This window comes from Parasteatoda tepidariorum, chromosome 8 (assembly GCF_043381705.1).
Source record: "Parasteatoda tepidariorum isolate YZ-2023 chromosome 8, CAS_Ptep_4.0, whole genome shotgun sequence".
NCBI classification, from domain to species: domain Eukaryota; kingdom Metazoa; phylum Arthropoda; class Arachnida; order Araneae; family Theridiidae; genus Parasteatoda; species Parasteatoda tepidariorum.
In genome coordinates, this window is record NC_092211.1 from 33655714 (window position 1) to 33672195 (window position 16482).

Here is a 16482-nt window from a genome sequence, read left to right on the forward strand (position 1 = left end):
TATATATACGTAGAAAATGAGTGTCTAAATTAACTTAACTAGTTAAAATAAATAAAAAAAGAAAGAATTGAATGTTCGTAAAATAATTTTGCCCAGTCATGTTACGAAACGCTGGTTAGATAAAAATCCTTAAAATGAAGTAATTCATGTCTGTTGGGCACACGTGTAGATAGAAATGCAACATAATGTGATGGAATATTAGGACCTTGTGAGCCAGAAACCAATTATTCCATGAGCAAAAGGGGACACGCGCCCACTGCCTCTGGATTTCAGGGCCCACCTGCATATTAATATTTAAAAGATGTTAGTTTTACACTTTATTTAAGGTTCTGTCCTTTTAATTAAACAAACTTTAATAATAGTCTAATTTTTACTTAAAATTACCAATCAAATAAGAAACGCAGATTTTCCAATGCTTAATTTGCTACAGTGAAAAAGTAGTTACGATTTATTTCTATCTAATAAGACGTCTAGGGTTTATTCTGGTCTGTTCTATACACGAAATGCTTCTATAAGAATATCTGGTGAATAAAAAGGTGGCTTCTCTTAAGAAAAATTTAGAATCTGATTGAATCAGCATCGAAAAGCATTTGGAAAAATAAAAAGTAAAGTTACAACGAACAAAGGAAAAATAAAGGTGGTACCAAAACTAGAAAAACCATAGCGGAGAAAAAAGGGATAAATCAGGTTATATCTTTGTCTTTAAACTCGATTAAATCTTTCCTTTCTTTTTTTTTTCTATTTTTTTTGCGTGCAAGTTTTCTGTACATAGATTTAATCTTTCTGCCTGGTTATCTGAATAATCAACATGATCAGGATAGCAAAAGTAAACAACATCATCAAATTATTACTTTTAAGATTATCTGAAACCACGTTGCTTTTTTTAATATAGTTACGCTATTAAAACGTCATTTTTGTAAAATTAAATAATTTAAAATTGACTGTAATTGAAAAAATAAAAAATAAATTCTGTTCTGAAAAGCAAAATTTATGGAGGAATGGAAATTCCTTGATTATAAACATAAAAAACACCAATATTATTATTGATGCTAATAGTAATTAATTTTGGTAAAATACTCATTGGATTAAAACAATAAGCCATGCGCGTGAAAGTAAAATTAACGGAGAAATGACTCTCAGTTCATTTAAGAGAGAGTAAAAAATTTGCCAAACTATTATTGGTGTAACTAATGCTTAATTCATTTTGGTAATATGCACTTTAATTTGGTAAAAAAAGTTAATAGAAAAATGTACTTATTCGTTTTGCGGTACCATCTGGTAAGAATATTGTTTAATATTGGTAATGTGCACTACAGATATGGTAATTGGTGCAGTTTTAGTCAATACCTCCTTAGTAGCTACAACATATTTAAGAGTAAATTTGGTGCTGATTACAGTTGCACCAATACTGTGCATTTTTATGATAGATGTATGACGGCTCCTCGTAGATATAAGTACATTATGAAGTAGTTTGATCTGTAGTAAATTATGAATATCATGAGTTGCTTTGAGCAAAAGCATTATGCCAGATGATACTAAATACAGTTAGTCGTAATTTCCATGGCATGGAATACTAAAAATATGTTTCACATAATCTTTTAACAGAAATCTACCTATAAGGGCGACATATTATAATAAATAGTTATCACAGAATCTGCCAATCTGCAAAAAATATAAGCTGAAAAACTTATAGTTTTCAATAATTACAATTAATTTCATTATTTTCCATTTACTGCGAGGGCTATTCAATATGTAATAAGACTAATTTTACTGCCACGAAACCACTCATCGGAATGATAATTTCTGTAGCATAAGAAAGTTTGTTGTCCGTATTTACAAAAGCTACCGATAGATGGCGTGTACAGCGTGTAGGTGGCGGGTTCCTGCGTATCACATGGTTGAACTGAAGCGTGTTTGCGGGTGCCTACGATGGAACATCGTTATGCGATTAAATTTTGTGTTCGTCTGCAAAAATCAGCATCGGAGATCTTTGACATGATACGTGAAGCAATGTCATGATACGTGAAGCTTTCAACGATGAAGCAATGTCGAGGGCAAGTATTTTTGGCTGACATAAAGCTTTTAAGGAAGCCAGCAAAATGTGGAAGATATTGAACGCGAGAGACAACTTTCCAAGTCCATTACAGAGATAATGATTAACACAGCTGCGGCTATCATCAAGGAGAACCGTAGAATGACAATACGTCAGCTGCATGCTCTCCTGAATATTTCTGTAGGAAGTGTTCACTGCATCATGGCAGAACATTTGCAACTGAAACGTGTTTGTGCGTGATGGATTCCGAAATTGTTGAGACCTGAGCAAATGCTGCATCGAGTGGATGTGTGCACAGAATGGAAAGAAAAATTAAGACACGAAGGCGACAATTCCCTAAAACGCATCATCGCCGCAGACGAAACTTTGTTGTACCACTTTGACCCATCCATGAAACAACAAAGCAGTGAATGGAAACATTTGTCTTCGCCTACTCTCAACATCTTAAGAAAGCAAAAACTAAAATCTGCTGGTAAAGTTATGACCATAATTTTTCTTGATCATGAAGGAATAGTTTATTAACACGCTGTCGAACCCGGTAATACCGCGAACTGCTCGTACTACGTGAATGTCCTACGAATAATGGTACAGCACGTTCGAAGGAAACGTCAATTGCTCTTAAATGGCTTCCTATTGCACCATGACAATGCCCGACCACATATTGCTCGTTGCTTACAGGATGTTCTTCAGCTGAACATCGTAGAGAGTTTACCACACCCTCCATACAGTCTTGATCTCGCTCCATGCAATATCTGGGTGTTTCCTCAAATTAAGAAAACATTACGAGGCAAACATTTTGCAAGAAACAAAGCATGTGCGGAGACGGTTTTAAAAAAGCTCTCGAAAAACGGACTTTTACATGTTTTTAAGAAGTGGACACAACGCTTGGATAAATGCATTAGGTGCCGTCTTACGAATTACGTGGATTTTGATGCACATATGTTTTTCTTAATTTAATTAATACTAATTTTTACAATAGTATGATTGTATTTGAACAGCAGAAAAATTTGAATTTATGAAACTACAGATTAGATGTTTTTTTCATGGCTTGATTTTAATGCAAATAAAAATAAATAAAAATTGTGATCGCTGAAAGGCGATCACTGGTTACCCATTGGCGAAATAGTTGTTGTCTATTTTTTATTATTATTATTTTTTTATAATTTTTTATAGTCTTTATTTATGATATTCTCCTGAATTTGTATTGAAAACGATTCAGTTTGAACTGTAGGTTAGAATTTCTGATTCTTAATAAAAACAATAAAAACAAAACTATCGTTCAAATTATGAAGTCTCTTTCATTCATAACTTAAGAATGGGATCTCTCTGGTCCCATATCTCGAAAATAAACTCACCAAACTATTGCATAACAAAATTAAAAGTGAAAAAAAGAATTCTAAAAAAATTATCAAACTGTAGCGTTCGCCATAGCAACGCAGGCAATGACGACGCATGCGCACTGTTTACTATTACTCTTGAACGCAGATGAAAATTGTAATGACGTCCAAATAAGGTACTCACGCCATCAAACACAAAACAACACCCATTTTTCCAATGGGTAATGGGGAAGAAAAAATATTAAAATTATTCTAGTTTTTTATTTGTGACAGTAGTAGTCTAAAAGTTTTATGCTCGATTTCGCAGAGTTGTCTAGTACTGATTATTTGATGCTTTATTTCTCACCCGGTATGAAGAACGGGTTCTCAGCTTCAATAAAAATATGATAAAAACTATTTGTTTTCATTTTTAATAAGATATTTACACGCTTACCTCTACCATTTGTCACAACTTGTTGCATTTCACTTGGTTCCCCGTGGCCAACACTGTTATAAGCTGTTAATACAATTTGATATGATGTGCCACATTGCAAATTTTCTAACACAAAACTTTGTCTAGAAGCTGGAAGTCTAGTTTCATGCCACTGACCCGAACTCCCTTTATATGTTAGAATAAAACCTAAAAATTAAAGATAATACTTATAAATATTTTTAAGTCAATTAACTAAATATTTATTAATTAATTAAGCAAATATTAACTATTTAATTAAGTATTAATTAATTATTTAAATATTAATAACTAAATAAATATTAACTAATTAATTAAATATTAAAAATAAGCTAAAAATTAATAAGTAAATAAAAATTAATAATTATTTAGTAAGCATATATCTGGAATCATTGTCAAAGTTTTAAAAATGAAAACGTTGAATAATTATTGTAGTGCCGCTATCTTCTAGAATTTTTAAGAAATGTAAACGAACAAAGAAAACTAAAATTCATAATTTGATGGTAAAATTTATGTTATCTGAAACTATTGAATGAAAATATATTTGTGGCAAATATTGTATTATATTTTTACAAGTATATAGCAATGCAGTATACTGTAATTAGTTTTCTAAAAGTATAGTAAGCTTTTATATTGATGATATAACAACAATAAACTGGATGTTTGGTGCTGCCATCTATTAAGCATGTTAAGCACTAAATGAATCATTGCAATCCCAATTTCGTCTGGAAATCGGAAATTCCTCATGAACATAAGCATTGAGCATAGAGAAGAATTTAAATTATCACCATTTATAGCAAAAATTAATATACCATTTTCCAGTTTTATTCTTACCAGAAATTGGTCTTTCATTAGTGGATTTTGCTTCCCAATTTAAATTCACTGAGGTAGCTGTAGTGTCTGTGAATCTTACAATAGGAGCGTCTGGTGGGTCTAAAAAAATAAAAAGAGGTGAAACAAATGCCTAAAGATTTCCATTTTCCAAATTAAAAAATTTGTGTGAAAGTTCAATAAGAAAATGTCCAAAAAAAGAAAAAACATGTTACATTAAAGAGACTAATATAGTATTAATAAAAATGGATGGCACTGTTAAAATTACTTTTAACATTAAAACTGTTACACTCTTTGTATGGAAAAAAGCTTGCTCATTAACTTTGCAACTTTTTTTTTCAGTTACAGAATCTTTTTTTAAGTTACAGAACTCAAAAATGTAAGTTATATTTTAATTTTGCAACATCTCAAAAAGAAAAAGAAATTAATATCAATGCCAATTGTACATTACATTGTATTGTTCTTTCCTTTTCAATATTTTACTTTATTAGTTCCTTAAACGTTGAAACTCTGAATAAAATTGTGACCCTACGTACTATTTTTTCCAATTAAACTCATAAACTTTTCCTTAACCAATCATTCCTTAATAAAATCATCAACATTCTGTAAGTACTGAAAAAGTTGGGAATAATACTCAGATGGTGAACCGAAATACCGAAATGTGTTCAAGATAATAATACGGTTGCAAAATCTTTTAGCATGTTATGTAACAGGAGAATATTTTAGCTTACATAATAAACATGTTTTTTTTTTAAATCAAAAAGCTCTTAAAATACCCTATTTTGAAAAAAAATTTTAAAAAATGCAGCTTATCACTTTATTACTCAAATTACAAACGTGCCTCTTTTTTTTAAATTTTTTTTTTACTCAAATTTGATCTTTTTTCTCTAGAGAAGATTCAAATTAGCCATCTGTATCGAATTTCTTTTATTGTATTTTGGCTTACATTGCTTGTTAACTTCACTTTTTATACTCTTTGCAAGATCTTAAGAGCTTCATTAACAATCTAAAATATGATTCCAAGGCTCATTTTAATAAACATTGACTGATTTTCGAAAATTATGCTAACTTAGAACTGAGACAGCAAATATAATACTGTCCATACTTTGGAAAAGTAATATTCCAAGAAAAGGAAGTTAAAAAATGTCAAGCATTATTAAATCATGCAAAACTGAGTTTTAAAACAACCGAATTCAAACATAAGGTCTTTCATCAATAAATACGTCATTAAATCATCCTTTTGGGTAATTCAGTTGATTTATTTGAAGGAGATTAAATTACGCAATTTTTTGTATAATAATTGTAAAATAACCCAATAAGTTTTTTATTTGACCATTTAAATTAACTTTTACGTGTTTCCTTTTTCTGAGCAATAAGCTTTTTTCTACCTAACCTTAAGATTCAAATTATTCTTTAAATTTAATTTAATTTATATGTTCTGGAGTGTTTCTTTTATATTTATCATTAACCTGATTACTTTTAATGAAAATAAACGTTGTTGCATGAAAGTAATTTCATTTTCAACCTTTATGAAATATTTGCATTAAAAAAAAATTGGAGTTATCTCTGAATTCAAAATTTTAATGCCACTCTTTACATTATTTTCATTTTTAAATATAAAAATGTATAGGTAGCATCTGTAGAAAGCAATGTTTTTCATACATCTTCAGGGAAAAAAATACACATTTAAAAGTTTCACATTTTTCATCATTCAAATAACCTTTTCAAATTAAAATATAAATCACTTTGAGGACCCAAAAAATAATTAGTTTATAGAATGTGCACTCAGATTTTATATTATCATAAACTTTGAAAACATGAAAATTTTAAAAGCCTATACCTTATTTGATATAAATATTTATTTAAGTCATCCATTTGTTGAAATAAGATCAGCATGAAAAGTTGATGAGTAAATTGCTTATACACTACCCTGCTATAATAGAAGAGACACTTTCAGTTTCTGAAACTTTTTAAAATTTCTCAAGAAATACTTAGAGGTTTATTTCTTAACTTTGAAGGTTAATAGTTCATGCGTTTTTTCATGCTTAGCAATAAAGTTTGAAACTTTCAAAGATTTCAGGGACCGACTATAAGTTACGAACGAAAAAAATTTATTTTGAGCACCTTACGCCGGAAAAACAAGCAATTACACTTATAACTTACACCGATTACTTTGGTTGTTATTTACAATCAGTGCTTGAAATTTCATATACATAATTTAAATATTTTTGAAAATATTGACATTCTCATAAAAAACTGAGTTTTTTAAGTTTTTTGCTGCAAGCTTTAAAAATATTCAATACAAAAAGCAAAATTTTTTGTTCAATTAAAAATAACAGCAAACTTATTGTCTTAAAATTTGAAAAAAAGTTCGTTAAAAATTGTGCAAGATATGACGGTTTAAAGTAATTCTTTTATATGCGTGGAAAAATTAAAAATTTTTTTTTTTAATTTTGTAGTGAATCGTACTTGGCAACTAATGAAAAAAGTCTTATTTGAATATCTTAAAATATCTTAAAGTATTAAATAATCTTATATGCAATTTTTTAATGTAGTTTTTGTACTTTTTTAAAAATTGCTCATAATGATAAAAGGTGTTTAACTAATTTCATTCTGAACAATTAAACAAGATTTATTAAAAATGATATCAGTATTGCTGGGATAATACCCCATAAAAAACGTTTTGTTTCTACATACCATCACAGTTTGGTGTCCGGACGATTATTGCTTGATATTATAATTATTTATTAAATTTTGTCTCATGGTACAAAATGAAATTTATGAAAAACCACTTATTTTGAGCTCTTTTTTCGCTGAAATAAGCGGAAAAACTACTTAGAAGATTACTTGAATTTTTTTGAATTTTTAAGGAATTCAAATCAGATTTTTTCTTTAGTTGGCAAATACAATTCACTACAAGATTAGGAATTTTTTTTAAAATTTTTTTCACGCACTTGCAGTATAAAAGAACTATTTTCAATAGTCATATCTTGCGCAGTTTTTAGAGATTTTTTCAAATTTTAAAACTATACTTCTGTAAGGAGCAGTTAAAATTTTGAGCGTTTTTAGCCTATTGGAGCATTCATATGGTGTTTAAAGTCAACTATGTTTTTAAGCACGATAATTTAGATAGCCTGTATAATATAATTTGATAGCCTGATAATTTGGATACAAATGGATTTTAAGACAACTGTTTGTTAATGATTAAGAAATCAAATAACATATATAATATAATGAAATATAATGATAATTCCTCACTGACAAAAAAAAGAGCATTCACAAAACTTCCAAAACATGGTAACATTTATCAAGTTTCTGGCTATGAGCAACAAAAAGTTCAGTCGTTTTTATAGAAGAGCGTTGATAATGATTTTGGTAAAATTAAGACCAAAGTATGGCTTTATAATCTACGAAAATTTGGTAAATAGAATAAAACTTGGTAATTACATCATGATACTATAGAGTACGACATAAAAATTATTTATTTGGTGAATTTTACTTTTCAGTTTTGTATTTCTCATTACTAGCTTAATAGTGGTAGTAACTACTTTGCAACTATCTTAACAATTAGCTTGGAGAATCCAAATACATTTATATATATATATTTGCATTAAAAAAAAATTGGAGTTATCTCTGAATTCAAAATTTTAATGCCACTCTTTACATTATTTTCATTTTTAAATATAAAAATGTATAGGTAGCATCTGTAGAAAGCAATGTTTTTCATACATCTTCAGGGAAAAAANTATATATATATAAGCAATAATTTTTTAAGACATTTACATATTATTGTAAAAGCAAACAAACTGTTGTTTCAATCCTTAAAATTTAGACAAATGCATTAGTTAAAGTGAAAAAAAGTGTTTTAATAATGAAGAGAGTATTTTTATTAACAAGACTCTATTTTTATAAAATTTTCGGGAATCAAGTTAAGAAGTAAGCATTATTTCATTTTCAAATCGTCAAAAGAAATATCTGTTCTATTGTTCCTTAAACAAAATGAATTTTCCTGACACTTTATTGTTTAAATTTTACTGTTGGATGCATTATAAAAACTTAAAAGTTTAGTTAAAAAAACCAGAATATGTGTTTTAAAATAAATATTTAAAGATTCTTTACATGAATTATGCTTTAAAATATTCTAAGAAACGTCGACAATAAATTAAATAAATGAATATTTTAAATTTAAGAAATGCTCACATTTAAAGGTTTAAAGTAAATTTTAATAATTTCATTTTGAATAATGTAAAAATTTATAAAGAGTATAGTACTTTTCATAAATAGTACTTTTTATAAAAAGTACATTTTGAATCTGCTTTATCCGATTGTTAAAAAATAAATTAATAATAACTTGACATTTGAAATAAACTGTACGAAAAGGTTTTAGTATTTTATTTTTTACTTTTTGTATTTACCCTTTTTATTGAAGAGAGAAAAAAAATTGCGCTTGAACTATATGCATTCTATAAGCAATGCTATAAGCAATGCATAACTTGGGGTTTAATAAATACTATTACTGTCACACTTGTAGATTATGTAAATGAATAATAAATTATAAAATTAAATATAATTTTTAAAGTTGAGTTTGAGCTGATTTTGTTTTGCTCTGAAGTGTCAGACGGAAAGGTCACAATGTTATATTATTAAACACAGACAATGAATGGGACACAAATTTTATAAAATGACAATAAAATTAATTTAAGTTAAAATAAATATAAAGTTATCAATTTATTATTTTCTTTTCCTGCACACAGTGACTGAGGTAAACGTTTTTTTCTTTAATTAAAATATGCTTGGTGTGGGGAATGAAAAAAATAATTATATTTATATGAAAAAAGAAATTTAGATAAATAATTATGCTTGGTGTGGGGAATGAAAAAAATAATTATATTTATATGAAAAAAGGAATTTAGATAAATAATTAGTCTTATTAAATACAATTGATTTTCTTTTTTTTTTCTCACCTTTTAGTGCTACTTTTGGTATCGTCAGAATTCAAAAGGTACTTTATTATCATTTTATGTTATTCACACCGTGAAAAAAAGTATGGTTAAAACTACCAAAATATGGTAAAGTTTACAGTGTCTCTGGCTCTATGTGAAAAGCAGAAAATCTCGGTGATTTTTACCGAGGTGCTTTACTCAGAAGTTTGGTAAAATTTAAGTTAAAATATTATTATATAATAGCGGTTAAAATTGAGTAAATATGATAAAATTTGGTAGTTTTATCATGATACCTCAAGGCATGTCATAAAGACCCTTTATTTATTTAAATTTACTTTTCAGTTTTGAATTTTTAACTAACATATAACTATAAAAACTATAATTTAAAAAAAAACTCTGAATTACCGGTGAACCGTTGGTATATGAACGGGATAATTATCAAATGACTGATTTAAATTCCTAATATTTAGGTTTTATTAATAGAATTATGCTTTTTTTACTAGAATTGTCATTACCATATAGTATGGTAATTTTACCAGAATTTTCTTCTCCGTGTTAAATTGTATATTTTAACGTGGCATGTAGGGGTAAAAATTACACACCAGATTGGAATGTTTACATGCCCTGCGCATGTCGAGCAATGTAATGCATTTAAAAATTTTGTAATGAATGAATTGGGAAAAATGTGAAGTCTTTCCCCCCTCCCCCCAAAAGGCTTCACTTGTTTCTGAACAAATATTTTCTAAAAAAATACTAATAAAAATGAATGATTAAGAAAACGTTTTTTAAATTAAGTAGCTACTGCATATTGCATTGCGATAACTTTTCAATCCATAATTATGTATCCATTTTAGACAATTACCCATTTTACAGTAAAATCCATTCATACCGTATCATAATTTTTATAATAGTATTTATAGAAATACAGTGATTCAGAAAAATTACTCTGAAATTAACGGTATATCGGATATATCAGCACGGTATATCAGATTTTTTTTGCTTGGTAAAATTTTAAGGTAAAAAAGGATTTTGCGGTTAAATATAACTGTACTCAGGGTGCTTGTACTTTTTACTTAATTTTATACAGAATTTATAGCGTTCTAGCTATACTGACATCGCAATAATTTGAAGAAAAAAATATATCCCATTAAAAGTTGACTTAATAGTATCTTATATGCACATTACTGTATAAAAACTCTATTTTATTATAACGAGGAACTATAGTTTTATTAAGATAAAATGTTTAGAATATAGACAATAATTGTTTAAAATTTTTCTTTTCTTATTTCGCTTTGACTTACTTAAAAAAGACATGCAAAACACTTCATTTTAAGATTTATCATTACACGCATTGATTTGATTATAACTTTTAAACTTATAAAATGAATAAAACATCTAAAATTAAATCATAATTTGGAAAATATTCTTTACAAAATAAAATAATTCATTTTCGTAATTAATCATTATGATTGATTAAAATAGTGCTTGAAATGAAAATGATATAATGTCCTTAAAAGGTTTTAAAAATAATTTATATAAAATTGATGTAAAAATATAAAGCACAAAACATTTAATTAGCAAAAATTAATGATAATATTAATTCAATGATAAAACCATCGAATAATAATGCATAATTATTTTTCTATCGACTGGAAGCTATTGTCACTTATAAGGAAATTAATGACTTTTAATGACTATTAACTATTATAGTTACAAACAATAGCCATTAGAAAATAGTTAGGGTAATCTGCATGAAATCAGAAAGAGCTTTAGAACTTATGTGTTTTCGCCAAAATAATCCTTCATTGAAACAAATGAATTATGAACTAAGATGGGGAAATTTTTTTGTATTTATCACCAGTACTAGCAAGATACTATACCTGGTAAGAAAATAAAGAACTAATTAACAGATTTATAAAGGTTTTAGTTAAGTCTAGTCATTTGGAGTTAATTTTGTTTTTATTTATTGATTTTTTTAAAGTACTGTTAAGTGCTTCTTTTATTTATCTTAGCTCTATAATCCTCCCTCCATTGTTAGATTTTTGCTAAAAATGTATTTATTGTTTATTCTACAAAAAGACTTTATATATTCTTTCTAAATTTTAAACATGAAAATAAGACTTCTTTTCAACATTTTTGCTTTGATAATAGTTCATTTGAATAGATACAATAAACATTTTACCTATTGTTGAAGTTTGAACGATGACTTCGTCTGATGGTGGTCCAGCTCCTTGGCTGTTAAAAGCTTGTACGACTATGCTGTACTGAGTACCTCTTTTGAGACCAACAAGTGTGTAGTTGGCATCTGACTGACCATGCTTGTTGTTAACAGTTTTGTAAACGTACGGACCACCTCCTGGTAGTTCTCGGAAACCAACGTAGTAGCCATCGACGTAACTGACTTGCTCCATGAAAGAAGGCTGCTGCTGTTGAAAAGGGATACATGAGTATGACAAATAATGAAGATAGTGAAAGAATGATATTTAGTGCAATTTCTGGATCAAATTTCGGTAAAAAGTATCGGCACTCTGATCATCGGTACTGTTTTTGCCTGTGACACCTACCGAAGCTATTTTTACTGGAACATGTAACGGAGCAAAAATCTGATACACCGTAATTTTTGAAGCAATAGTTACCGTGAAATCACTGAATCACGCTAAAGAAATAAATATACTCATGGACAAAAAAGCTAGAGCACCAAGAAGGAGTCGTCAAAATGAAACGAAATTTCGCATACGTAATGACTACTTTGATATAAGTAAATGATTAAAAAATCAAAGAAAAAGGATAATTTATTTCAGAGAAAAAGGCAAAAGAACGGAGGAGTTTATACCCCGTTGGACCCCCTCTAGCGCGAATGCACGATGCGTTACGATCGGGCATTGGGGCATACAAGTTCTGTATAATGTCTTGAGACATTTCGTTCCGTATTTGCTGTAACTTTGCCTCTAGTTCGTTCAAGCTCGCGGGATGCCCAACTCGCCGTCCCAAATGATCCCAGATATGCTTGATTGGAGACAAATCTGAGGATCGGGCAGGCCAAGGATTGGTAGTAACAGTACGGAGACAGTCACGTGACACCCTTGCAGAATGAGACCGAGCATTGCTTGTTGAAAAATGGCTCATGGGAGCCGTTGCATGAGGGGCAACACATGTGGTTACTAGATTTCATGGGCATACTGCTGGGCTGTCATGGTGCCACGGAACAATACTAAGGGGGACCGTGTATTGTAGGCAATGGCGCCCCATACCATCACACCAGCTGGGGGAAAGGTGTGACGCTGTACCTGTTTTATACTCCACAGAGTTCGACGTTCAATGCCATCTACCGGCTATACGTATTGCGCAATCACGCTGCTTTTCTAATCATTTGCATATCTTCCCAACATGTATCTTCTTTGCAAGTTTCGTTACGATCCCGCAATTAGTTCCTGGTGCGCTAATTTTTTTGTCCATGAGTGTATTACTGTAAAATTGACTGTATGATATTTTACAGCAAAGTGAATTTTACAGATGCTGCATATAAAGTGTCGGTATTTTATATCGCAATTTGATTTAAAATTTTTCAGAGTGTAGTTTTCTTGAAATATTTTCGGAAAATGTAGAACATTTCTTTGCTTTGTCACAATTTCAAATTGAGAGGTTTTTACAGTAAAAAAGTGTTTTGAAAACTTCATTCTGACGTTCCTGTGCATTCTTCAGTTATTGGTTTTTTTAATATTAATTCCTTAAAAGACTCCTTAACGTGTTCTTCCACAGAAATTTCTTAAATGAAGCAGATGGAAAGATTTTTATTTGTAATGACTATTGATAGCATAGGTTTTGAGTAACATAAAATATTTTGAAACGAATACTATGTTCAAATAATAAGCATTTAGGTCTATTTTTCTTACTGGGTACACACTGCAAAAAATTACGGTTAAAAGTACCGGCACTCAGAGTGCCAGGACTTTTTATGTAACCTTGACTTAGGCTGCTGGACATTTTTACCACAAAATTCATTTGTATCTGAACATATTAGAGATAAAAGAATCTAATATAGCGTAATTTTTATAGTGATAAATACCGTAAAATCAGTTAATCACTCTAATTAAACAAATATTACTTTAAAAATTAGATATAACATTTTATTGCAAAAATGAATTTTACGGTGAAATTGATCTTTGGGATTATGTACTCAAAAAGCCAGTACTCTATACTGCAATTACATCCATATTTTTTTTAAATTTTTTCAGTGTGCATTTGTTGTTTTTAAATTAAAATTTTTAAAGAGGTCTCTTAACGCGTTCTTCCACAACAATTTTAAAACGAAACAAAGTGAAAGATTATTTTTAAAAGATTATAATAGTATAGATTTCGATTTGCACAAAATATTTATTAAAAAATAATATGCTTAAATGATAAGCATTTTAAGATTTTAATTACTGGGTATATGAACTGAACATAAATATTTGAAGTGCATAAGATAAAAATCATAGTAATTATGTTTATACAAAAATATTGGCCTATATTTATCGACATGATGAAAATGTGCCAATCACACATGAGTTTACGAAAGTATTTTTGTTAAGTTTAATCAGAAGATTGATTTGGATAAAACATTCTTTAATTGCATCCGTTAAGCATTTATACTCAGTCATTTAGCTTGTACACATTTGTTCTTGCTCTTTTCGTTGCTGTGGTTATTACCCCCCCCCCCTGTATTTTTATCAATTTATGGCTGAAGACGAATAAATAAGGGGGTATAAAGCAGAAAACCTATTAGGCAAAACTCAAGGAGTTTTGAAAAAACCTCGTTGTTCGTCGTTGAAAAATCGCATTGAAAAAATCCTCCCACGGTTAGCCTGGGACTCTGACCCATGATCTGTCTACCACTAAGGATATTTACCGTCAGCACTTGTTGTCGGTATGAGCCGTATCGAAATTCGTATCGACCAGCCATAGTTGGGATTCGAATTCGGTTTACCTTATTGGAAGGCGAACTCTCTATCCTCTGAGCCATCATGTAATATTTAGTGGAAAAAAAATTAAAAAAAGCCTTGATTATCTATAGCTAAAACACGTACAAACGTTTTAAATGTCTAAAATGTTAAAATAATCTGTATTCAAATGGCGAACAAATAAATAAAATAAATGCGCCATATGTAGAATTACTGTCAGAAGTTTTACAATAACAGGAACTAATAATTCTTCTATTGTGTAGATTTATTTATTAACATATTTGAATAATTTCTTGAATAACACATCGATATTGCAACACAAAATGCCCGCATTTCATATTTCAGCCCAATATATTTCAGAAGAGATATGAGGTAATTTACATAAATTATCACGCAGCAGCACAATTAGTGTTAATACCCAAGCATTGTTAGCCTGAAAATTAGGATATTTTTTTTAAATAAAAAAGCAAATATATACCGTCATCATCTAATACTGGAGCTTAGAATTCATTTCGATTAAATCCTTATACGTTTCTCTATTATCTGCATTCTTTTAAATTAATTGCAAAATCCTGCAAAAAATATTGTCACTGCTGTTTTATCTTTTGTATCAAACGTGCTATATCAAAAGTATTTACTTTAATGCATTATTCTGTTTTTACTGAAATAATTTATGGGGAAACTGCATTGTTAATTATACATGCGGTTATTAATGCCGGTAAAACCTTCCATTCTTTTATTCGAAAGCAAAGATATTTAAGAAAGACTCGTTCGAGTCAAATTTTAATTATGCTTTTACTTTGTAATAAATGATGGTTTAATGAAAAAATCTCTCCAGAGTTATACTTCATTTTTAATCAAAAAAAGAAGACTTATTAGCTTGGAAGTACTTAGAGAATTAATTAAAATATTCTATTGTTTATCATTCGGTACGTCGTGATTTTCTTAGAATATTTAATATTCTTTCCTCGCTTCAGATTGGATTACCTGTGGATAAAAAAAAATGGAATATGAAATTTTGATATCACTTTTCAAAACGTCTTAGATCAGTAAAAAGAGATTCTTGTCATTCAGCGCTTATGTTAGAAACGGAAAATATTTTGATGAATGTGCAGTTTTGTTTAATACGGAAATGTTTCAATTATGATGAAATAAATTTCATTTGTTTCCAGCGATTTTATTTTTTTTAGTTTGCTAAATCATACCACTAAAAAGGATTCCAAAATAATACGCGATATTTTTACATTAGAAGCCTATTTCATCATAAAATTGTATAAGTAAGCAAGGTAAAAAAGTCTAGATTACGATAGTACCGTTGTTACGTCAGTATCGTAATATAAGTACCGGTACTCACGGTGCCAAAACGTTTTATCGTAAAATCCATTTTTATCGGAACATGTTACGAAAAAAAATTAACTAACCTTAATTTTACAGTAATAATTACCATAAAGTCGCTGAATCACTCTTTTTAGATAAATAATACTTGTAAAAATAATATTTTACCATGAAAATGGATTACACAGATGATACACGCAAAGGGCCGGTACTTTATACGGTAATTTGATTCGGAATTTTTTACAGTGAAACTGTTCCCTGCAAGGACGGATAAGGGTTAAGCAAACAAAATACAGTGTCATATTTCTCCCTGTTTTGATCAGTAAAACGAGGAGTAAGTTGAGTGAAGTTGATATTTGTCTTTGGTTTGAATTTCAACATATAATTTTAGGAAAAATATTTATGGTAAATTAACTGATGAGTTTAGTTTAAATAAAAACATGTCATAGTCATCTGCAACAAAACTACCACTGCATATAGGCTGCATGTACATATATATATATATATATATATATATATTTTTTTTTTTTTTTTTTTTTTTTTTTTTTTTTTTTTTTTTTTTTTTTTTTTTTTTTTTTTTTTTTTTTTTTTTTTT

At 28.9% G+C, this 16482-nt stretch overlaps 1 protein-coding gene across 1 annotated transcript in view; it reads right to left on the minus strand.

Annotated features, from left to right (window-relative positions):
- The window catches only part of LOC107441504 (cell adhesion molecule Dscam1), a 410456-nt gene that overhangs the window by 93628 nt on the left and 300346 nt on the right, over positions 1-16482 (minus strand). The window contains exons 16-18 of the mRNA XM_043043537.2: positions 11795-12038; positions 4673-4771; positions 3824-4009 (exon numbers count right to left, since the gene is read on the minus strand). Of these exons, the coding sequence (XP_042899471.2) occupies positions 3824-4009; positions 4673-4771; positions 11795-12038 (529 nt within the window). The remainder of the gene's footprint in view (positions 1-3823; positions 4010-4672; positions 4772-11794; positions 12039-16482) is intronic.